The sequence below is a fragment of the Jaculus jaculus genome, chromosome 16, assembly GCF_020740685.1.
Source record: "Jaculus jaculus isolate mJacJac1 chromosome 16, mJacJac1.mat.Y.cur, whole genome shotgun sequence".
NCBI lineage: Eukaryota > Metazoa > Chordata > Mammalia > Rodentia > Dipodidae > Jaculus > Jaculus jaculus.
The window spans coordinates 64,678,191-64,703,894 of NC_059117.1; the positions used below are offsets into that span (position 1 = coordinate 64,678,191).

Here is a 25,704-nt window from a genome sequence, read left to right on the forward strand (position 1 = left end):
ATACTTGCTTATGTGGTCATCTTTCTGGGAGGCTTTGCAAGCAAATGCCTTTAACCACTGAGCAACCTTCCTAGCTGCAGGAGTCTATTTTCTGTGCAATATAAAGCCGTTTTGTTGGTTGCTGTTTATTTGTAGGTTTCTTTTTCCTGCAATAGTGTCTTACTATGTACTCCAGGGTGGCCTTGAATATACAATCTTCCTGCCTTAGCCTCCTGAGTACAAGCATTCCAAATGTGCTCCACCATGCCCCAGCTTATTAGATAATTATAAATAAGAATGACCTTAGTTTAAAAGAAAATCAGAGCCAGATGCGGTATAATCCTATAATTCTAGCACCGGGTAGAAGAGGGAATCAGTAGCACAAATCTAATGAAAGATACAGGAACTCAAATAGGTTATTTTTCCATTTTATTTATTTTGGTATTTGTGTGTGTCTATAGTAAATTTGTGTGGATACATTCACATGTATACATGGGCTAGGGGGTCAGAGGTCAACATTGGATGTCTTCTACTGTTTTTCTACTTTATTTTCTTGAGACAGGATCTCACTGAACTGTAGCTCACTGATTGAGCTAGGCAAGCCAGCCATCACACACCTCTTCAGCATTGGGATTATAGGTGTGCAAGCGCCATACCTAGCATTTTACACAGGTGCTAAAGATCTGAACCCAGGGCACAGCAAGCATTTTACCCAATGAGTCATTTGTTTTTGTTTTAGGGTTTTTGTTGTTATTTTTGAGACAGGATCTTACTTTGTATTCCTCGCTGGCTTGGAGCTCACTGTGTAGACCAGACTAGTCTCAAATTTAGAGTGCTCCTCCTGCCTGTCACAAATTACATTTTTTAAATATATGTATGTGGAGCTTTTCTTGTTTTGTTTTGTTTTGTTTCTGCTTTTCAAGGTAGTACCTTACTCTAGACCACGCTGGCCTGGAATTCACTATGTAGTCTCAGGCTGGCCTTGAACTCACAGCTATCATCCTACCTCAGCTTCCTGAGTACTGGTGTGCCCCCCCACTCCTGGCCTAATCTTTTTCTCATGATAGAGAGAGGCACCAGGGCTGCAAACAAGCTCCAGATGCATGAGCCGCTGTGTGCATCTGACTACACATAGGAGCTGGGCAATTGAGCCTCGGCCAGTAGCCTTTGCCATTAACCACTTGGCCATCTCCTCAGCTCCCAAATTACATTATTTTAAAGGAGAGATCCTACTAACATCTGTTAAATTTGTGGTCCCATCTCTTAGCTTAGAAATTCATCTTTTTTCTTTTTTTGGGGGGGGAGGGTTTATTTTGGCTTACAGTCTCAAAGGGAAGCTCCAAAATGACAGGGAAAATAATGGCATGAGCAGAGGGTGGACATCACCCCCTGGCCATCATAAGGTGGTCAATAGCAACAGGAGAGTATGCCAAACAATGGCAAGGGGACACTGGCTTCATCTTTTTTCTTAACTCTTTCCTTTTTTTGAAAATGTTTCTGTTAGAAAATAGTGATAACTCTTGTGCTTACATTGGTTTTCTGTTGACATTGTTAGTAATTTTTCTTATTTCTTTGTGTAGATTGCTGTGTGTCATGAACTCTATAACACCATCCGAGACTATAAAGATGAGCAGGGCAGACTCCTCTGTGAACTCTTCATTAGGGCACCAAAGCGAAGGTGAGTTGAAAACTCAGCAGTACAATGGGAGGATTTGATCCAGAGTCAATATTCAGAGTGTTTGGTAACAGAATTTTCCTCTAAAATAAATAGCTTTAATAATTCTGAGATTCAATTTTAACTTCTCAGTTTTACTTTTTTTTTTTTTTAATAAGATATATTAATGCAGCCAGGTGTGGTGGTGCACGCCTTTAATCCCAGTACCCAGGAGGCAGAGGAAGGAGGATCACTATGAGTTCAAGGCCACCCTGAGACTATATAGTGAATTCCAGGTCAGCTTGGACTAGAGTAAGACCCTACCTCGAAATAAAAAACAACAATAAAAAATAACTTACTATTGACAATTTTTATACATAAAGATAACATAATTTGGTCATAATCCCCTCCTAATACCTTCTTTTCCCTCCCCCCCTCCACCTTGTTCCCTTTACTGAACTCCTTTTTTCCAACTAGACCTTCTTTTATTTTAATAACTTGATTTTGGTTTTTGGAGGTCTTGTGGAGGTAGCAACAATTTCTAGGAGGCCAAAACATAATAGTCACTTTATTATCTGGAAGAGAGTGTCCCAAAGCACCCCTCTTGACCTCTGGCTCTTACGTTCTTTTCACCTGCTCTTCCCCAATGTTCCCTGAGTCTTGGAGTATCTCAGAGGCTGAGAACTCAACATTCACTTACTCTTGGCACTTTGGCTAGTAAGTCTCCCCAGTACTCACCACCATCTACCCAAAGAAGCTTCTCTAACCAAAGGCGTCATCCAAAGTTGCTAAAGGCTGCTGCCTGCAGTCCAGTCCAGGGAACCAATTTTTTTTTTTTTTTTTTTTAGTTAGGCTCTCACTCTCGCCCAGGTTGACCTAGAACTCACACTTTAAGCTCTAGGTTGGCCTCAAACTCTCTATGATCCTCCTACCTCAGCCTCTTGAGGAAATTTTTTTTCATATTTTTGTTTGTTTATTTGTAAGCAGAGAGAGAAACAGAGAATGGGCCCACTAGGACCTCTAGCCACTGCAAATGAACTCTACATGCATTACCATTTAGTGTATCTGGCTTTATGTGGGTGCTGGGGAATTGAACCTGGGTGTTTGGACTTTGCAGGCAAGTCCCTTAAACACTGAATTATCTCTCTGGCCCCTGAGGAAATTGTTTAATTGTATTAAAAGGCGGGGGGGCACACACATTTAATCCTAGCACTCAGGAGGCAGAGGTAGGGGAATGGCCATGAATTTGAAGCCAATCTGAGACTACATAGTGAACTGCAGGTCAGCCTGGGCTAGAGCAAGACCCTACCTCGGAAAAAAAAAAAAAAAAAAAATTCAAATATATAGCTCAATGAGTATTGACACATAGAATTGCTGTGCAACAGCCTACAAAACTTTCCTTTCCACACTGTACCATGCAACAACTCCTTATTCCTCCCCATTAACAGTTCATGGTAACCACCATTTTACTTTCTGTTTCTATGAATATTACTACATTAGATAACCTCAACTACAATGATGCAGTATTTATCTTTTATTTTTCTGTGTGATATGTAGTATATGTGCCTTTGTATATGCAGATAGGTGCACCCATGTGTAAGGAGGCCAGAGAAGTACATCTGGTGTTCTCTTCTGCTGCCCTTCTGTCTTTCTTCCTTGAAATAGGGTCTCTCACTGAACCTGGAGCTCACCATTTTTTAGTTTGACTGGCTGACCAGCAAGCCCTAGCAAATATTGCCCCCTACCCTCAGTGCTAGAATTACAAGCATGCACAGCCATGTTTGGCTTTTTATGTGTATGATGGAGATGGAACTGAAGTGTTCATGCTAATTCAGCAAGCACTGTCTCTCTAGGCCTATATTCTTTTTCTATAGTTTTTTTGATTGATTAATTGATTGATTAGAGAGAGAGAAAATGGGGGTGCCAGGGCCTCTAGCCACTACAAATGAACTCCATATGCATGCATCACTTTGTGCATCTGGTTTACATGGGTTCTGGGAAACAAAGCTTGGTCCCTAGCTTGACGAGCAAGTGCCTTAACTACTAAGTCATCTCTCCCGCCTACCCCGCCTTGTCAAAATTAGTTTTATTTATTTATTTATTTGAGAGATGGGGGAGTGAAGAGAGAATGGACATGCCAGGACCTCCAGCCACTGCAAATGAACTCCAGATGCATATGCCATCCTGTGCATCTAGCTTATATGGGTCCTGACCCCCCCCCCTCTTTTTATGAGGTATGGTCTCACTTTAGCCCAGGCTGACCTATAACTCACTCTTGCATTTAGGACGGCCAGAGAAGGATGTTAGGAGTCTTCATCATCACACATTCACATATTTCCTTGAAAAGGAGTCTCTCACTGAATCTGGAACTGCTATTTTTGTGTCTATTATTCATAATCCATCATGTTTAAAAGTATCTTACATTCTTTCATGTGTAGTAAACTTTAAGCTCAAGTACTCACCTTTCTCCTTTTTAATCTTTATTCTAAAATAGTACAAGTACTATGCACGTAATAATGTGACAGAAAAGGTTCTGTGGTCACTTAAGTGGAAAAGGATCCACTTTGTAAGTTTATAGAATTTAGAATTGTGTATCTGTTTTAAACAGTTTTGAACACCAGGAAAGGTAAGTTGTCTTTCTATAGGAGATACCACTGGTGTAGGTTTCGTTCTGGTGCCCTGAACCTTTTATATTTAGCATATAAAAGATGATCACAGATGTTAACTTGGGTTCTTACATTGTTAATATAAACTTTAAACAGAGAATATTACTTTGTTACTCTCTTTTTAGCTCCCGTAGTGGTCTGAGTCTAAATGGAAATTCTGATTTGGTTATTAATTGGAGTGTTGGATAGCACCACAAGTAGTTTTGAAATATAACTTTTTATATGAACAGAAATCAACCAGACTATTATGAAGTGGTTTCTCAGCCCATTGACTTAATGAAAATCCAACAGAAACTAAAAATGGAGGAGTATGATGATGTTAATCTGCTGACTGCTGACTTCCAGCTGCTTTTTAACAATGCAAAGGCCTATTATAAGGTAAGAAAGTATCAGATTTGTAAGTTATTCTTTTTTTTTTTTTTTTAAGAGACAGTCTCATGTACCCTAGGCTGGCATCGTACTCATATAGCTGAAGCTGCAACTAGCCTAAACAACTGTTCCTCCTGCCTCTGCCTTCCACGTGCAGGATTACTGGTACATATCATCATGTTTGCCTATTTTATTTTTAATTTGTATATTGACAGTTTCTATACTTACAGACAATAAACCATGATATTTCCCTCCTCTCTCCCATTTTCCCCTTCAGAGCTCTGCTCTCGATCATGTCGCCTCCCTCTCTCTATTAGTCTCCATGTTATTTTCATGTCTTGGTCTTTTCCTCCTATTATGAGGGTCTTGTGAAGGTATAGCTAGGCACTGCAAGGTCATGGATATCAAGGCCAATTTCTCTCTGGACAGTTGCATTGTAAGGAGTGGTACCCTTCCTTTGGTCTTGCATTCTTTTCACTACTTGTTCTGCAATGCACCCTGAGCCTTGGAAGGTATGATAGAGATGTTTCAGGACTGAGCACTCCTCCATCACTTCTCAGTACTATGTTTATGTTGCCTTTTGGGTCATCCCAGTGGTCACCGCCATCTGTAAAGAGAATCTTGTCTAACCAGAAGTGAGAGTAGCATTAATATATGAATATGAACATTAAGTGTGGTGCTTTCAGGGCAGTTTGTTGAAAATAATATATGTATTTACCCAGACAAGAGGCTTTATACCCCTAAGGTTCATGACCTCTCCTGCCATAGGTTTTCAGTATCAGGCATGTATTCTCTCCCACAGAGCAGGCCTTCAGTCCAATTAGAGAGCAGTTGTTTTCCCCAGAGCAGACATGCCACTATTGCACCCATTCAGGCATTTGGCCTGTCTGCCCAAACTTGAGGTTTCCAGTGTCCACTGTTTTCACTGCTGATGATTTCTGTCTCCAATATCGCTGCATACACTGCAGCTTTTTCCAGCTTACAGTTGGCTGGTCTACAGGAAGAAGGCTTTGAGCCCAGCACCAGCTTGATTTTTCAGTGATCTTGCCACCCACACCTGTGAAGTCTTCAGAAATAGGGTCTTACCATCTGTTACTTCTGGGAAACTAAGGGCCTTGGCAATAACCTATAATATTTTGGAGGCAGCAGGGACCTCCTTGGCAAACAACTCACTGGTAGGTATCCCATCCTTGGCACTGAAAATTTTCTAGTAGCAATCTATAGCTTCTGGATGCACCATTATCCAAAAAAGTTGGCTTTCATATGTCTTATTCAGAATATCTTGAATTTTGAATGAGCCTCCCCCCACCCTTCTCTTACTCATTCTCTTCCCCTGGCCTCACTTAGGCCATTCCACTCCCTGTAATCTGTTCTTCTACTTACATGTATACAATCCTGTCCCTTAATTCTCCTCTCTCCCTTATAGCCTTTTTCCAGCTTACTGGCCTCTGCTACCAATTTTTTGGTTCCAGCTCACATGAAAATTTAAACATTTATAGCTAGGATCCACATATGAGAGAGAACATGTGATGTTTGTCTTTCTGGGCCTGGGTTACCTCACTTAGTATAATCCTTTCCAGATCCATCCATTTTTCTGCAAATTTCATAACTTCATTTTTCTTCACTGCTGAGTAGAACTCCATTGTGTAAATGTGCCACATCTTCATTATCTACTCATCAGTTGAGGGACATATAAACTGGTTCCATTTCCCAGCTATTGTGAATAGAGCAGCAATAAACATGGTTGAGCAAGTATCTCTACTGGACCATGTGGTAAGTCTATTTTTACCTGTCTCAAGAACCTCTACACTAATTTCCACAATGGCTGTACCAGATTACATTCCTACCAACAATGTAGAAGGGTTCCCCTTTTTCTGCATTCTCACCAACATTTATTGTCATTTGTTTTCTTGATGATAGCCATTCTGACAGGAGTGAGATGGAATCTCAAAGTAGTTTTAATTTCCCTGATGGCTAAGGATATAGAACACTTCTTTAGATGTTTATATGCCATCTGTATTTCTTCTTTTGAGAACTGTCTATTTAATTCCATAGCCCATTTTTTTTAATTTGGGTTCTTTGATTTCTTTTTTCTTTAATTTTATTTATTAATTTGAGAGTGACAGACACAGAGAGAAAGAGGCAGATAGCAAGGACAGAGAGAGAATGGGCACACCAGGGCCTCCAGCCATTGCAAATGAACTCCAGATGTGTGTGCTGCCTTGTGCATCTGGCTAACGTGGGTCCTGGGAAATTGAGCCTTGAACCGGGGTCCTGAAGCTTCACAGGCAAGTGCTTAACCGCTAAGCCATCTCTCCATCCCATGGGTTCTTTGATTTCTTATTACTTTGTTTTTTGAGTTCTTTGTATATTCTGGATGTAAATCTTCTGTCAGATGTATAGCTGGCAAAGATTTTCTCCCATTCTGTAGGTTGTGTCTTTGCTCTTTTCACAGTGTTCTTTGCTGTACAAAAACTTTGTAATTTCATGGGATTCCAGTAGTTGATTAGTGATTTTATTTCCTATGCCAATATGTTTATTACCTGTGCTAATATGTTGAAGGGTTTTCCTCTACCTTTTCCTCAAGCAATTTCAGAGTTTCAGGTCTGATATTAAGGTCCCTGATTGATTTGGATTTGACTCAGACAAGGATCTATTTTCATCTTTCTATATATAGATATCCAGTGTTCCCAATGCCACTTGTAGAAGAGGCTGTCTTTTCTCCAATGAATATTTTTGGCATTTTTGTCAAAAATTAGATGGCTGTAGCTGCCTAGATTAACATCTAGGTCCTCTGCTCTGGTCCATTGATCTATGTGTCTGTCCTTGTGCCAGTGCCATGCTGTTTTTGTTACTGTGGCTTTGTAATATAATTTAAAGTCGGGTATGGTGATACCATCAGCCTTACTTTTTTGCTCAAAATTGTTTTGGTGATTTTAGGGGGGGGGTGTGTGTGTGCGCGCATGCGTGCTTCCAAATGAATTTTAGTATTTTTTTTTCTGTTACTGTGAAGAATGCTATTGGAATTTAAATGGGGATTGCATTAAATGTATAGATTGCTTTTGTGGTAAGATTGACATTTTCACAATATTGATTCTTCCAGTCCAAGAACGTGGTGCAATTTTTTGCCTGAGTGTCTTAAAGTTCTCATTGTAGCAATCCTTCACTTACTTGGTTAGGTTTATTATTCCAAGGGTACTTTATTTATCTTTCTTTTTTTTTTCTTTTTTTTTTGAGGCCTTTGTGAATTGGAGAGATTCTTTGATTTGATCCTTCACATGTTTGTTGTTAATGTATTGGAAAGCCACTGATTTCTGTGTGTTTATTTTCTATCCTACTACGTTGCTAAAAGTACTTATCAGCTCTAATAATTTGCTGATAGAGTTTTTAGGGTCTTTTATGTATAGAATCATATCATCTGCAAATAATGATATCTTCCATTCCAATTTGTATCCCTTTTATGGGTGTCTTTTGCCTTATTGCTATAGCTAAGTACTTCCAGTACTGTGTGAAATTAAAGTAGGAGACAGTGAACACCCATGTGTTGTTGCTGAATTAAGTGGAAAAGCTTCATGTTTTTTCCCATGTAGTATTAATATGGCTGTAGGTTTGTCATAAATAACCTTTATTATGTTGAAATATGTTCCTCCTATTTCCAGTTTCAGTAGTACTTTTACCATGAAGGGATGTTGGATATTGTTGAATGCCTTTTCTGCATCTATTGAGATGATCATGTGATTTTTGTCCTTCAGTTCATTTATATAGTGTATTGTATTTATCAATTTGCATATGTTGAACCATTCCTGCATCTCAGGGATAAAGCCTACTTGGTCAGGGTGAATAATCTGGTACATTCTTATATTCTGTTTGACAATATTTTGTTGAGAATTTTTGCATCTGTTTATGAGGGAGATTGTTCTGTCTTTGTCTGGTTTTGGTATCAGGGTGATGCTGGCTTCGTAGAGGAGTTTGGTAGAATTCCTTCATTTTCTGTTTTATGGAAAATTGTGAGAAGCAATGGTGTTAGTCCTTCCCTGAGGGTCTGGTAAAATTCAGCAGTGAATACATCTGGGCCTGGACTTTTTTTAGTTGAGAGACTTTTTAAAACTGTTTGGATCTCTGTACTTGTAATAGGTCTATTTAATTGGTGTATCTCATCTTGATTTAATTTTTGGTAGGTCATATGAATCAAAATCATCCATTGCATCTCTAATTTTATTAATTTTTGTCTCCTCTCTCTTCTGGTCATATTTGCTAAGGTTTTTCAATCTTGTTTATCCTTTCAAAGAACCAACTCTTTGCTTCATTGATTCTTTGGATTTTGGGGGGGTTCTATTTCAATAATTTCTGCCCTAACTTTTATTATTTCTTCCCATCTCCTGAGTTTTGGTTTGCCTTGTTCTTCTTTTTCCAAGGCCTTAAGGTAAAGCATTAAATTGTTTACTTGTGAACTCTAATTTCTTAATATAGGCACTTAGAGCTATAAATTTCCATCTTAGGACTGCCTTCATTGTGTCTCAAAGGTTTTGGTATGTTGCATTTTCCTCATCATTTGATTCTGTGCATTTATTGATTTCTTCAATGACTCATTCACCATTCAATAGTGTACTGTTTAGTCTCCATTAATTTATGTATGCTTGGTAGTTTTTCTTGTTGCTGATTTGTAGTTTAATTCCATTGTGGTCATATAGAGTACAAGGGATCATTTCAATTTTTCTATATTTGTTAAGATTTGCTTTGTATCCTAATATATGGTCTACTTTGGAGACTGTTCTATAAATATCTGTTGGGTCTATTTGTTCCATGACATCATTTAATCCAGATGTCTCTCTGTTTATTTTTGCCAGGATGATCTGTCAATTGATGCATGTGGAGTATTGAAGTCACCCACTACAATTGTGTTTGGTGTTATCTGTGACCTTAAGTCTAATAGTATTTGTTTGATGAAATTTGGAGCCCCCATGTTAGGTGCATACATGTTTAGGATTGTAATGTCCTCCTGTTAGAGTGTTCCTTTAATCAGTATAAAGTGACCTTCTCTATCTTTCCTCACTATTACTGGTTTGAAGTCTATCCTGTCAGATATTAGGATAGCAACGCCTGCTTGTTTCCTAGGCCCATTTCCTTGAAATACCATTTCCTATCCTTTTAGCCCAAAACCATGTCTATCTTTTATTGAGAGATGAGTTTCCTGGAGGCAACAAACAGCAGGATCCTGCCTTTTTCCAGTCTCCAAGCCTGTGTCTTTTGGTTTTTTGAGGCCATAGATATTAAGAGTTATCACCGCCATTCTTCTTGTTTTGTAGTGCTTCCTGTTTACCCTTTACTTGCTTGTTTTAACTAAAATTGAAGTATGGTTTATTTTTTCCTATTTCCTCATGCGTATGTTTTACTTTCTCTTCAACGTGAAGGATTCCTTCAAGTATTTTCTGTAGATATGGCTTAGTTGTCATAAATTCCTTTAGCCTGTTTTTGTTGTGGAATGTCCTTACTTCTCCATCAATTTGGATAGATAGCTTTGCAGGATAAAGTAATTTGTTTGACAGTTGTTACCTTTCAGACTTGGAATACGTCATTCCAAGCCCTTCTGGCTTTTAAAGTTTGTGTTGCATAATATGCTATTATTCTGATGGACTTGCCTTTGTAGGTGACTTGCTTTTTCTCTCTAATTGCTTTCAATATATTTTCTTGGGTTTGTGTTTTGGTAGTTTCATTATAACATGGCAAGGAGAAGTTCTTATCAGGCTTTGTCTGTTTAGTGTTCTAAAAGCTTCTTGTATCTACATTAGCATTTCTTTCCCAATTTGGGGAAATTTTCTTTGTTTGTTTGTTTTTCAAGGTAGGGTCTCAATAGCTCAGGATGACCTGAAATTCACTATGTAGTCTCAAAGTGGTCTCAAGCTCACAGTGATCTTCCTACCTCTGTGCGCCACCATGCCCAGCAGTGAGTGAGTTTTATGTCTTTTTCAGTAATGAACTCTTAGGAGCCTCTGGATCTCTGCTTTGGTAAGTGTTGAGTATCCTCAGGGTCTCTCCTTCACCCTGGTGCTGATTATCTGGTTCACCATGGAAGCAACACTCTTGCTCATCTCCCCAATTCTTGTTTTAGCTATGGCTTGGCTGAAGTACGGGTTAGCTTATCTCCTTGGGTCTCGCTCCCTTTTCACACAAGAACCCTGCACAGCAGAGGATCCAGGAGTTGGGGACCATTCAGTTAGGAAGGTGGAGCCTAAGTTATTTTTTATTGACAACTTCTATGATTATAGACAATAAACCATGATGATTCTCTCCTCCCCACATTTTCCCTTCACAACTCCACTCCCCCTCATATCCCCTCCCTCTCTCAATCAGTCTCTTTTTTTTCTTTTTTAAATATTTATATTTATATTTATTTATTTGAGAGAGAGATACAGAAATAGGTAGAGAAAGAGAGTGGGTGCTAGGGCCTCCAGCTACTGCAAATGAACTCCAAATGCATGCACTCCCTTGTGCATTTGGCTTACATGGGTCCTGGGGACTTGAACCTGGGTCCTTTGGCTTTGCATGCAAACGCCTTAAAGGCTAAGCCATCCTTCCAGCTCTCTCTTTTATTTTGATGTCATCATCTTTTCCTCCTATTTTGATGGTCTTGTGTAGGTAGTGTCAGGCACTGGGAGGTCATGGATATCCGGGCCATTTTGTGGCTGGAAGAGTGCATTGTAAGGATTCCTACCCTTCCTTTGGCTCTTACATTCTTCCTGTCACCTCTTCTGCAATGGACCCTGAACCTTGGAAGGTGTGATAGAGATATTGTAGTGCTGAGCACTCTGTCACTTCTTCTCAGCGCTGTAGTACCTTTTGAGTTATCCAGAGGTCACCACCATCTAAAAAGTATTAAGTTTCTGTAACCATAAATGAGTGAGCATTAATATATGGGTATGAACATTAAGAAAAGTGTTTACTGGGAAGTTTGATGAGCATAACAGATGCATGTAGCCAGACACCAGCAGGCATTTAAACCCCTGGGGTTCATGACTTCCCCTGTCATAGGTTTTTCTGTATCAGGCAGGTATTACCTCTCGGAGTGGGCCTCCAGTCTAATTAGAGAGTAGTTGGCTTCCCCCATAACAGACATGCCACTATTGCACCTATTTGCTCATTTGGCCTGGCTGACCAAACTTAAGGCTTGCAGTGTCTACTTTTGTCTATCTCCACTGGTGATTTCTCTCTCTCTCATGGAGCTTCATGTAGCATACCATTTTCTAGCTTTCTGTCAGCTGGTCTACACAGAAGAGGTTTTCACCTCAGCTCCAACAAGATTTCTCAGTGACCTTGCAGCCCAAACATGTGGGGTCTTCGGCAATAGGGTCTTGCCATCTATTCCTGCTAGGAAACCAAGAACCTTGGCAATGGTCTATAATGTTTTGGGGGCATCAGGTACCTCCCTGGCCAAGAACTGACTGGAAGGTATCTCTGGCACTGAAAGTTTTCTGGTAACATTCTGTGGCTTCTGGATGTGCCATTATCCAAAAAAGTCATTACCATACAGCTTAGTTATACCCTCTTAAATTTTGATTAACCCTCCCTTACCCTTCCTATACTAAGTCTCTTCCCCTGACCTTACTTGGGCCTTTCCACCCCCTAGTAATCTATTCTACTTGTCATCTAGTTTTAATTACAAGTGTAACCCAACACCATTCTCTGTGCATTTCTCTGTAGTGTTGGTGCTGTTTTCATTTCTGTGTTCATGGGTCTGTTTCTGTCTTTCTGTTCTCTGATTTATTATGATTTTTAAAGTTCTTCGATTGATAAGGAAAGCCTCATTTGTTTCCCATTATTGCAGCTCTGAGTCTCATTTTCACTCCTTTATTTATTATTATTACTAATTTATTTATTTGAGAGAAGGCACGAAGCTGAGAGAAAGAGGGGGGGAGAGAGAGAATATGGGTGCACCAGGGCTTCCAGCCACTGCAAAATGAACTTCAGACGCATGTGCTACCTTGTGCACCTGGCTTACGTGGGTCCTGGGGAATCAAACCAGAGTCCTTTGGCTTTGGGGCAAGCATTTTAACCGCTAAGCCATCCCTACAGGCCCCCTTTTTTCTTTTTTTAACTTTTTACGTATTTGTGTGTTTGTGTGGTTACATATGTGGAGGTCAGAGCAGTTGTCTGTGCTCCATCTTCTTTGAGACAGGGTCTCTTGCTGCTGCAAGTCTGACTCATTCATGACTTTATGTGGGTGCTGAGGAATTGAACCCAGGTAATCAAGCTTTGCGGGCATCATTAACCTTGAGTCATTTCTGCAGCCTATCATTCCTTTTATGAATGCTTTTAATCTTCATTGCTAATTCATAGATACATTTTAAGGATTTATTCTAATTTTTCTGCAATTTTTTTGTGAGCAAGAGAAAGAGAATCGGCATGCCAGAACCTCCAGCTACTGTAATTGAACTCCAGTAACAAGATGTGCCATCTTGTGTGCATGCATAACATTGTACACTTGGGTCACCTTGTATGTGTGGCTTACATAGAATCTAGAGAGCCAAACATGAGTGCTTAGGCTTCACAGGCAGGTGCCTTAACCACTAAGCCATCTCTCCTGCCCTTTTTCTATTTTTTAAAAATATTACATTCATTATTTTTGTTAGAAAATTTCACTTCAGAAATAGGAATTTATTTGAGAGGAAAAGAGGCAGAGTGAGATAGCAAGAAAGAGAATGGGTATGCCAGGGCTTCCAGCCACTGCAAATGAGCTCCAGGTACATGTGCCACCTTGTGCATCTGTCTTACATGGGTCCCAGGGAATAGAACTGAGGTCCTTTGGCTTTGCCAGCAAGCTCCTTACCCGCTTAGCCATCTCTTTCAGACCACACCATCACTGGAGCTTGCTGACAGCATAACATGCAGATGAGCAATAAGAGAAGGATATCTGATGGTCTTCTGTGACCTCAGCATATTGATGCATGAGATACACACATGCTTACACCACACATCATACTCTTGCAAAAAAAAAAAAAAAAAAAAAAGTAGCCAGGCGTTGTGGCACATGATTTAATTCTAGCACTCCAGTGACAAAGGTAGGAGGATCACTGTGAGTTCAAGGCCAGCCTTGAGACAATGTAGCAAATCCCCGGTCATTTGGACTAGAGCTGTATCCTGCCCTCAAAAAACAAACAAACAATAAAATGCCAAAGTGATTATTTAATTCCTTGTCTCTTTCTTTCTTATGTGCAGCCAGATTCTCCTGAATATAAAGCTGCTTGCAAACTCTGGGATTTATACCTTCGAACAAGAAATGAATTTGTTCAGAAAGGAGAAGCAGATGATGAAGATGATGATGAAGATGGGCAAGACAATCAGGGCACAGTGACTGAAGGAGTAAGTATGAAGCTCAAACTAGCACAGATAGCGTCTGTCTGGGACAGTGTGAGGAGCCTGGCTTGTGTGCTGTGGCATTGGTAACAGGGAAGTGAGTAAGCTTGAAGCCAGAGAGCCTCGCTCCAGTTCAGTGATCTTGAATATCTTGTTCAGTGTGTGCCATGTGTGGGGTTTTGTTGGTTTTTTTTTTTGTTGTTGTTGTTTTAATGAATTGCTGTTACATTAATGCATGTTTCCTGCTCAGGTTTTCTTTTTTTTTTTTTTTTGGTTTTTCGAGGTAGGGTCTCACTCTGGTCCAGGCTGACCTGGAATTAACTCTGTTATCTCAGGGTGGCCTTGAACTCATGGCAGTCCCCCTACCTCTGCCTCCCAAGTGCTGGGATTAAAGGTGTGCACCACCACACCTGGCTCCTGCTCAGTTTTTTAAAGACAATCTTGGTTATAAAGGACTAGTTCAGTTTTGCTAGATTTATTTACCTGTTTATGTGTGTGTCTCTGTGTGTGTGTACACCCATGCATGTATGTACCAGGGTCTCTTATAGCCATAAACACCAGATGCCTGGGCCCACTTGCCACTTCTTACATCCAGTCTACATGGGTTGGGTGGGTTTGGGATTAAACCTGGGCCAGCCAACTTTGCAAGCAAGTGCCCTCAACCACTAAGCTATTTTCCCAGCCTCCTAATTTTCATCCTTCGGAAATAAGTTCTATAATGCCCTACTTCAGTCCTGAAGTAAATGACAAAGGTGGAATTTCAGTCTACATCCATGAGTGTGATATTGGCTTTGAATTTGGGTAATTGGAAAATGTGAGCATATCATGTGTGTTGTTTGTTAAATATTAATTAAACATCTCATATTGCCAGGTATTATTTTAGTCTTGAAATATTAGAGCCCTCTCAGTGCAGTTAATGTTGGGCTTTAAATCTGAGACTATACTAAAAAAGGAGCCTCTGAATTAGGATGATAATACCAATGCTTCTCTGTAAACTTCAGACAACCACTAATCTTTCTTTTTTTTAGTTACTATTATTTTATTTTGTTTATTTGAGAGAAAAAGAGAGAGAAAGAGAAAGGGCATGCCAGGGCATCCAGCCACTGCAAACAAACTCCAGACACTTGTGCCACCTTATGCACCTGGCTTACGTGGGTCCTGAGGAATTGAACCTGGGTCCTTGGGCCTTGGAGGCAAGCACCTCAACCACTAAACCATCTCTCCAGCCCCTAATCTTTATTTCTTTTGCATTAAAATGTGGTTTGGCTTTGACATACCATTTTGTGTGTGTGTGTGTGTGTTGTTTGTTTAGGTTTTTTTAATTTTTTTGTTCATTTTTTATTTATTTATTTATTTGAGAGTGACAGAGAGAGAAAGAGGCAGATAGAGAGAGAGAATGGGCACACCAGGCCTTCCAGCCACTGCAAAGGAACTCCAGACACGTGTGCCCCCTTGTGCATCTGGCTAACGTGGGTCCTGGAGAATCGAGCCTTGAACTGGGGTCCTTAGGCTTCACAGGCAAGCGCTTAAGCACCAAGCCATCTCTCCAGCCCCCTGTTTAGGTTTTTTGTTTGTTTATTTTGGTGTTTTTTTTTTTCTTGAGGTAGGGTCTTACTCTAGCCCAGGCTGACCTGGGATTCGCTATGTAGTCTGAGGGTGGCCTCAAATTCACAGTGATCCTTCTGCCTCTGCCTCCCCAGTGCTGGGATTATCCTATAATACAAACCTTGACTGAGATAATCTCATTGTTCACTGTAGTAGAACTTGGGTCTTCCATAGCCCAGTAGTGTTTGGGGCATATACTTTCCTGTGTTGAACCAGCCCTAAAGTATGTATAACTAAGCGAAAGATATTCAGCCTGAAGAGCAAAAATGGTAACAGTATATTTAATCTGCATTAGCTTTTTTAATATATTTTTATTTATTTATTTGAGAGAGAAAATGGACATGCCAGGGCCTCCAGCCACTGCAAACAAACTCCAGACGCATTTGCTCCCTTGTGCATCTGGCTAATGTGGGACCTGGGGAATCAAACTGGGATCCTTTGGCTTTGTAGGCAAGCACCTTACCCACTAAGCCATCTGTCCAGCCCTCCATTTGCTTATTAAAAAATTTTTATTTTAAGAGAGAGAGAGAGTTAAAATGGGCACGCCAGGTCCTCTAGCCATTGCAAACAAATTCCAGATGCATGTACCCCCTTGCACATCTGGCTTACACGGGTCCTGGGTAATCAAACCTGGGTTCTTTGTCTTTGCAGGTAAGTGCCTTAATTGCTGAGCCATCTCTTCAGCCCTCCATTCACTGATTTTTATTTATTTATTTTTTGGTTTTTTGAGGTAGGGTATCACTCTAGTCCAGGCTGACCTGGAACTCACTGTGTAGGCTCAGGGTGGCTTCGAACTCATGGTGCTCCACCCATCTCTTGCTTCCCAAGTGCTGGGATTAAAGGCATGCGCCACCACGCCTGGCCCTCCATTCACTTTTGACATGACTTGAATTCAATTGTGAGTCTTAATCAATGCACATTCTGTGGTTGATAGCATGCAGAGTCAGCTCTTCCTATACAGTCCTTGTTGTGAAATATCGTGACTTGATATGAACAGAAATGTAGAAATGGCTAAGTATTATGGGGCATGTTTTCTTTAGATCAGTTGCTCAGTTCCTAAAAGGATTTGAGTTTCCATTATTCATACACATAGTGGTGAAACTTTTGCTTTTATAGTGAAATAAAGCTCTATGAAGGACCTGATCAGAGGGATTTAATTACAGAAATAATATAAGGAGTCTTATTACTTCCATGTAGGCCATTTTAGGGTATAACCCCATGTCACTCATCAGAGCATTTCTGACGTAGTAAAATTTAACTTAGGGTAAATGCTGTTTGGAAGTTGCTCTTCTGAATTAGCTTTACAATCTTGGAAGCTGTTTAATATTTGGCTTGTACTCACTGATTTCTATCACAAAGGACTTTTTATCCATTTCCTTGCCCACTAGTCTTCTCCAAGTTACCTGAAGGAGATCCTGGAACAGCTTCTTGAAGCCATAGTTGTAGCCACAAATCCATCAGGACGGCTCATTAGTGAACTGTTTCAGAAACTGCCTTCCAAAGTGGTAAGTGATAGGATTAACAACAGGTGAAAGTATATTTTTAAATACTTTAAGAATTTAATTAGTTATTAGTAAATGAAATGAGGTAGCATTGGAGGCAGCCAAGAGATTTTCGTGGCCTCAGCAGCAAACACAAAAAAACAAAGTTTGTCATTTTGCTTGACCAGAGGTTGGTTTTTTAAAAATTATTATGAATACCAGGCGTGGTAGCACACTCATTTAATCCCAGCACTCGGGAGGCAGAAGTAGGAGGTCGCTGTTAGTTCAAGGCCACCCTGAGATTACTTAGTGAATTCCAGGACAGCCTGGGCTAGAGTGAGACCCTACCTCGAAAAACCAAAATAAATAAATAAATAATTATTATGAGTGACAGGGAGGGCCACAGGTGTGGTCCTCATTCTTTTGTTTTGTTTTGTTTTTGTTTGGGTTTTTTTTTTTTTTTTTTTTATAAAAGAGAAAAAGAATTTGTGCCGCAGGGCCTCCAGCCACTGCAGTCAAGCTCCACATGGGTGCGCCACCTTGTGCACACGCGTAACCTTGCACATGGGTCACCTTGTGTGTCTGGCTTACGTGGAACCTAGGGAGTGGAGCATGGGTCCTTAGGCTTTGCAGGCAAGTGCTTTAACCACTAAGCCATCTCTTCAGCCCTTGTTTTTGATGTTTGAGGTAGGATCTCGCTGTAATGCAAGGTGGCCTTGAACTCACAGAAATCCTCCTCCCTCTGCCTCCTACATGCTGGGAATAAAGGTGTGTACCATCATGTCCAGCTTTTTTGTTGTTGTTGTTTTGTTTTGTTTTGTTTTTTGAGGTAGGGTCTCGCTGTAGCCCAGGCTGACCTAGAATTTACTGTGTACTCTCAGGGTGGCCTTGAATTCACAGTGATTCTCCTACCTCTGCCTCCCGAGTGCTGGGATTAAAGGCATGCGCCACCATGCCCAGCTATGTTTTTAAAAAATACTTTTATTTGTTTGTGAGCAGAGAGAGAAGGAAGGAGGGCATCTTGCTATTGCAAATGAACTCCAGATGCATGTGCCACTTAGTCCATCTGGCATTATGTGGGCACTGAGAAATCAAACCTAGGCTAGCCAACTTTGTAAGCAAGAACCTTGAACCCCTGAGCCATCTTCCCTAGCCCCAAATTTTATTTGGTGTTTTAGATGGGGTCTCTGTCTAGCCCAGGCTGGCCTCAGATTCATATAAGAATGCCAGTGCTATGTATTTTTGCAATGTGTGAGGCAATTAATGGGAGTCATATTTGGTGTGATGTTAATTATCTCTTGGATGTGATGCTAGAGTAGGGTCTGGTACCTTAAAAAGGTCTGACTTGTCCAGAAAACCTCTTTTTAGGTAGAAGTGTTCACAATCTGTCTATTTTCCAATGCCAGGAAAAGAAGGAGACTTAGGAGAGGAAAAGTTTATCTTCCTTTCATCCTGTCCCCTAAGCCAAGAGTTTCTTTTATAGCCATTTAATTTTGGGGACATATCTTATCATTGAAGAGTTACTGTGCGAAACAACCTGTAAATGCCCTTTGGTAGATTACTGGCTCAGTAAAATGTATGTACAAATGACAGTATATTATTCAGCCTTAAAAAAAAAAAAAAAGAAAAGAAATTATTCCAGGCATAGTGGCACATCTTTAATCCCAGCGCTCACTCAGGAGGCAAAGGTAGGACAATCGCCGTGAGTTCACGCCCAGTCTGAGACTACATAGAGAATTCCAGGTCAGCCTGAGCTAGAGCAAGACCCTACCTCAAAAAATAAAAAGAAATTCTGACACATGCCCACAGATGGATGCTAAATGTCTGCAGTGAGTGAGCTAGTCACAGAAGGCTCTATGGGTTATCTTATGCAAGGGACCTAGAACAGTTAAAACTGTGGACAGTGGAATTTTGACGGCTAGGGGCAGAGGGGCATTAGGAAGTAGAGCCTAACATCTCCTGAACCTCTGGAACCTGAAAAAAATAGCCTTTGTCTTTTGGTCAATTTTTGTTACTCCAAGGAACTAAACTTGAAGGAGAGCCCGAAGGTAAAGAATGTGAAAGGCATTCTGAAGGATTCAGGTATTTTTCTCTGTATGTCAAGATTTTTAGGATAAACTAATATTTGATAAGTCTGAAATTGCTTATACATCTATATCTGTTGGTGTGTTCCTGTACTCTCAAGACAATTTGGAACTGAGGTAGGGGGATCTTGAGGCAGACCTGAACTATGTAGTGAGAGATCTCAAAAACAACGAAAAAATCAGATTATTTTTGCTTCAGATGCAACAATATGCTTTACAGCAGTGTGTGTATTCATAAGTTTCACGAAACTGCTCAATTTGCTAGTGGAAGAAAAAAACATCTCTATGCCTCTGCTCATTAATGATGCATTTGCTCATTGACCACTCCTGGGTTTTGTTTTCCAGCAATATCCTGACTATTATGCAATAATTAAGGAGCCTATAGATCTCAAGACCATTGCTCAGAGGATACAGGTATGAGGGTGATACCTGTAGTCATGTGGTGTTTTTTTTTTATTTATTTTTTTTTTTTTTAGTCATGTGGTTTAAGAGTAGATTAGCCAATGAACATTCTTAAGGACTTTTAGAAAGCAGAGAAATAAATGTTTCTGTTAAGGCTTATTGTTATTAGCAAATTACAAAATGTTATGTTACTGAGTGTAGCTTTTGATTTTGTCTGAGAACAAAGTTAGAACTTAGGTTATAGTCCAGTGGTAAAGCAGTTACCTGACATGTGTAAAGCCCTGGGTAATGGAAAAAATTAGTTGTAGGCATTTCTGATTGTGAAAAGTTACATTGGCAGTAAAAGCTTTAAGATATCCTAGAATAAAAATCAACTTTAACAGATGTTCGAATATAAAGTTATTAAAAATACTTGTCTTCAACTAAGCCCATGTGTGCCATGCGTGTGCATGTACACGCGCACGCACACATACATACACACACATAAATTTTCTTAGTGCTAATAGCTGTAATTTCCAAGAGACTTGCTGCATACCTAGAACTGATTTAAATTATTTGTACAACTCTATGAGGTAGATGCTGTTATTATAACCATTTTATAGACTAGAAAACAAACATTGAGGTTTTAATTCATTTGTCCATTACTATCTCCTAAGAACAACCAAGATTTGAATCCACACAGTTTGCCGTCAGTCTGTGTTCTTAGTCTTGGTATGTACTAATTCACCTCAGAACCAGATACTCAATCAATAATAACTGAGAGGAAGACTAGGATTCTGTTTCATGCTCAGAGAAAAGAAAGTGTACAAAAAGGATCTAAGCTAGTTTCTTAGAACTCTAGTTTTTAGAGTGGAATTGGTATTCTGTTTTTTATTTGTATCTTATAGCTTTGTCATTTTGGTTAGGTTACCTGGTTGCTTCCTCTGCTGTATTTTAAGTGTAGTTTCACCACCTCACAGAGTCATGGAGGTTGGTGAAAAGGTATGTAATCATCTCACATAGCACCTACAGAATGAGTCCCTGTGGTGCTCATCCTCCCTGAGTAAGAAGAGTTTGCTGCTCCCAGGAGATAAAGCAAAAAGGACTACTAAGCACGTTATGTGCTATCTGAGTAATGAGACTCAAGCAAAGTGGAGAGAAACTCCTTGGCTTAAATTCCAAGAGTATTCCAAGAGTAGTGACTAGTAACAATGTAACGATGACTCGTTCTGCAGGTGTATTTTGTACAGTGTTGAAATGTAGACTGCTTAATGTATCATCTGCTTTTAAGGCAACCCAGTAACTGCTCCAGAAAATGTTCAAATCTCTAGGATCCCTGGAATTTTTAACATCTGTCTAGATAGTCAGTGTTGTCATAGTACTGAAAATCAGTTAAATTTTCAGCACTTTTAAGCTAGCCCAATTTTTCTACCCTTCCATCTTCATTTATCTTTTTTTTTTCAAAAGTCCCAAAATCAATCCCCTTCGTTTACCATCACCCTAATCAAGATCTTTGTCATCTTCTGTCCAAATCATTGGGCATTTTGTCTTCTCATTAGTTCTCTAGTTCTTTCCATATCTTCCTTCCTTCCTTCCTTCCTACTGCTGGGACTCTTGTTTTCTTATGCATCCTTGGAGTCATTCCAAAAATAGTCAGCTATAACTAAGCAAAAAGGGAATTTATGGGAAGGCTTTGGGATAACTTATGGAATTATTGGAGTGAAAAACTAGGAAGCTACTCTTGGAAAGATAAGTAGAAATTAGGGTTGTGGTACAACAGAAATATACACGGCCACTTTGTGGTGCCATTGCTGTTACCTCTGTCATTTGTTAGTGTGGGTGCTTGCTGGCCTCCTGCTAGACTTCCTCCACAGGAGTCAGGAATGAATTCTTGCCAGTTCTTGGCTCTTGCTTTAATCACTCAAGATGGAAGTGTGAACTAGCTGACCCATGTTTATTTCCCTTTGCCATGCTGCTGGCAAAGCAACCAGTATGCCTGTTCACCCTGAATGCCCTGCCTGTTCTGGGATAACTTCCAAATTACATAGATGCTTAGTCTTGAGTAGTTCCACATAAGTAATAAACAAGTGCTCTCCTTTGCCCAGCTGTCCTGCCCTGCCTCATCCGGCCTTTCCTTGGCTGCAGGGTTGTTTCTCTGTGCTGCAGTTCTTACCTTTTCACCTCCACTCCACTTTGCTTTCTTCGTTTTCTTAAAACTTGTCCTGTTTGTCTGTGTATTTAGCATTAGTCATGTATACCTTTTATCAACTGGGTGTCCCTCTTTCCTTTATAAGTTGAGGATACTACATAGTATTCTTGTGAGTGAGCTTTAAGATGTGATAGCTCTGACACATAATAGGACTGAATTGATGTTTTACCTCAACCGTGTAGAGAAGTCAAAGAAGGTGTACTTTACATGATAAAGTCTACTTTAATGAGTTACCCTTCACATAGCACCAAGTATCTGTCACATAGAAGTATGTGTTTGCTAAATGAAACTTTTAACTTTATTTTTTAATTATAAGATGTTTTATAAAAAATCATATAGTTTCTGGTTTTGTTACCTGTCATGAAAACATACTTAAATGGATACTAGTGATAATAATAATTTATAAGAGAGACAATAGCTTTACACTGTTTACATGTATATTTTCCAGTGACATCTTAAACGATAGTGTCAATTTACAAATACGTGAAGTTCTTTTTTGTAAAGGTTATATTGATTAAGAGGAACTGTTATATTTTGTTGTTTACTGTAGAATGGAAGCTACAAAAGTATTCATGCAATGGCCAAAGATATAGATCTCCTAGCAAAAAATGCCAAAACTTATAATGAGCCTGGTTCTCAAGTATTCAAGGTTAGTTTTTTGTTGTTATTTTATTGATAAAATATTCAATACCTTAACTCAGTATCAGTAACTTTTATGTAACAGTTGGCTAGTTGTAATTCACATACCATATTAAAACTTACCACTTAACAGTTTTTAGTGCATTTACAGAGTTGTATAGCTATTACGCCAACCAATCAGTAGTCACTTTTCATGTCCCTTCAGCTTTCCCAGCCCTAGGCAACCATGGACATTTCATGTAAATGGAATCATACTACATGTGGCATGTGTTCTTTTGTGACTGGATTCTTTCACGGAGCATAAAGTTTTTAGTATCCATGTATGTTGTATCAGCACTTTATTCTTTATATTGCTAAGAGCATCTGTCTTATGGATGTGCCATATTTCACCATTAGTTGCTAGACATTTGAATTGTTTCTGGTTTTTAATTACCATGAATGTTGCTGCTGTTCATATATATGTTTTTATGTGAACATATCTTCTCATTTCACATGGGTATATATCTAGGAATGGAATCGCACAGCCATATGGTATCTGTACACTTAACTTTGAGGACTCAGCAAAGTGTTTCTATCTTATATTCCCAGCAGCAACCTACAGATGCTTCAGTCACTCCACATGTGACCAACACTTGCTTTCTTTTTCAATTATAGCCATCTGGGTGCCTGTCAAGTAATATGTCATTGTGATTTTTATTTGTCTCCCTGAAATTATTAGTGACCCTGAACATCTTTTCATACACACTTTGACCATTTATATATGTATATTATATTCATTGGAGAAATGTGTATTGATCCTTTGCCCATTTTTTTTTTTAAATTGGGTTGCTTCTCTTTGTTTCAATAGCTATATATTGTGGACATCACATTCTTATCAGATGGATGCTTTACAGATATTTTTCTCTCATTTTCTTGCCTTTTCACTTTTGTAATAATTTCCTCTGATAGAAATTTTTAATTCTGATGAAGCCTAGTTTATCTTTTCCTTTTTTTTTGCTTGTGTTTGATGGGTCATATCAAACAAACCATTGCCCAATCCAAGGTCACAAAGATTGATGACTGTGTTTTCTTATAAGAATTTTATAGTTTTAGCTCTTAAATTTAGACCTCAGAATCAATTGGAATTAGTTTTTGTGTATGTTAGGTAGGAATCAAACTTCATTCTTTTACATGATATATTATTCCACCACCATATATTAGAAAGGTTATCCTTCATTGAATTTCTTGGCAACCTTACTGAAAATCTATTAACCATAAATATAAGGGCTTATATCTAGATTCTTGGTTCTGTTCTATTCATTAAATGTTTAATGAATTTTTGATCCCTTCTTTTTGTGTGGAGGGGTTAAATGGTAAACATCTTAAATTTCAAAATTGTCCTTTGAAGTATATAATGCAGAATATAAAATAACAAGTTTCATTGCTTTCCACTTGCCCCTTAGAAATTTTATAATTTTGTAATGAGTAGTTGATTGCAGAAGTGTCTTGAGTTAATTACATATTACTGGGAACTTTAGAAAGGAGGGCTGCCTAGAAAATCCTTTGGTAGTAAAATCATTAGATTTGCTGAATGCTGACCCAAATACTCAGAATTGCTAGTGAGTAGTAATTATTAGCTTTTTTTAATTTAATTTTTTTATTAACAACTTCCATAATTTTAAACACTATCCCATAGTAATGCCCTCCCTCCCCCAACTTTCTTTCCCCTTTGAAATTCTACTGTCCATCATATCCCCTCCTCTGTTCAATCAGTCTCTCTTTTATTTTGATGTCATGATCTCTTCCTGTTATGATGGTCATTATTTTTTATTATTTATATTTGATTTATTTGAGAGAGAGTGGGCATGCCAGGGCCTATAGCCACTGCAAAAAAAACTCTAGACACAGCCGGGCGTGGTGGCGCACACCTTTAATCCCAGCACTCGGGAGGCAGAGGTAGGAGGATTGCCGTGAGTTCAAGGCCACCCTTAGACTACAGAGTTAATTCCAGGTCAGCCTGGACCAGAGTGAGACCCTACCTCGAAAAGGAAAAAAAAAAAAAAAAACTCTAGACACATGCGCTACCTTGTGCTTCTAACTTACATGGGTACTAGGAAATCAAGCGTAGGTCCTTAGACTTCACAGGCAAGTGCTTCAGCTGCTAAGGCCAATATTAACTTCTATTGTTCTTTTCTTTTTTTCCTTTTTCCAAGGCAGGGTTTCATTCTAGACTGGGCTGACCTTAAACTCCCAGTGATCCTCTTACCTCAGCCTCCCAAGTGCTAGGACTAAAAGCCTGCACTCCATGCCCAGCTTTACTTTACATTCTTTTAAAAAGAAAGAAAGAGAATGAAAAATATTTTTCGTTTTTGTTTCATTATTTTCCCTGAACTAAATTTTTGTTTTGTTTTTATGAAGCAGAGTTGTAATTTATTAGGAGTAAATTTAATATACATTTAAGCATAGGGTTAATAGGAAGACAAAGCTTAGGGTAAAGGAGAGTGCACAGGCATGGGTGTGGGCTTCTTGAGAGAGGCACTCTGAACTAGCTTTGAAATGAAAGGAAACTTGATTTTGTATATTAGGTTGCTATTAATTTAAGAAAGTACATTCATCTGAAATTTGTATTACAATCTTTAGAAGTACATCTTTATGTTTTTATATCATTTTATAGAAGTGAGAGTTTATTGAATTTTGCCATCAGATCCTTGTCTGCATACTACTTGACTTTTTTTTTTAAGTAGGGTCTCCCTCTAGCCCAGGCTGACCTGGAAATCACTCTGTAGTCTCAGGCTGTCTTTGAACTCACAGCAGTCCTCCTACCTCTGTCTACCAGGTGCTGGAATTAAAAGTGTGCACCACTATGACCAGCCTACTTGACTTCTTAACTGGGAGCCTTTTTAGTTCATGCTTGATTAGTGACAACTTTATAAAGATGTTTTGGAGCCTATGGGAAGGGTGAGGCTGTAGCTTTGTGCTGTTGATTAGAGTATCCAAAAAAAAGAATGCTATAGTAGTGCCCAGGGCATAAGTCAAAGTACTTTCTGCTGTTTTTTCTGTTTTCTTTTTAAAGCCAAGTCATTTTGTTTTAACAGGATGCCAATTCAATTAAAAAAATATTTTATATGAAAAAGGCTGAAATTGAACATCATGAAATGGCCAAGTCAAGTCTTCGAATAAGGTAAGTTAAAAAATATCTGATGTTACCCGGGCATGGTGGTGCATGCCTGTAATCCCAGTACTCAGTAGGCAGAGGTAGGAGGATCACCGTGAGTTTGAGGCTACCCTGAGACTACATAGTAAATTC

At 39.3% G+C, this 25,704-nt stretch overlaps 1 protein-coding gene across 18 annotated transcripts in view; it reads left to right on the forward strand.

The window, feature by feature from the left end:
- Window positions 1-25,704, forward strand: part of Pbrm1 (polybromo 1) — a 123,580-nt gene that overhangs the window by 6,919 nt on the left and 90,957 nt on the right. For all 18 annotated transcript variants that reach the window (XM_045135496.1, XM_045135502.1, XM_045135504.1 and 15 more), the window contains 7 exons: window positions 1,560-1,657; window positions 4,530-4,677; window positions 13,882-14,025; window positions 17,013-17,129; window positions 19,535-19,603; window positions 22,330-22,428; window positions 25,493-25,578. In XM_045135496.1, the coding sequence (XP_044991431.1) occupies window positions 1,560-1,657; window positions 4,530-4,677; window positions 13,882-14,025; window positions 17,013-17,129; window positions 19,535-19,603; window positions 22,330-22,428; window positions 25,493-25,578 (761 nt within the window). The remainder of the gene's footprint in view (window positions 1-1,559; window positions 1,658-4,529; window positions 4,678-13,881; window positions 14,026-17,012; window positions 17,130-19,534; window positions 19,604-22,329; window positions 22,429-25,492; window positions 25,579-25,704) is intronic.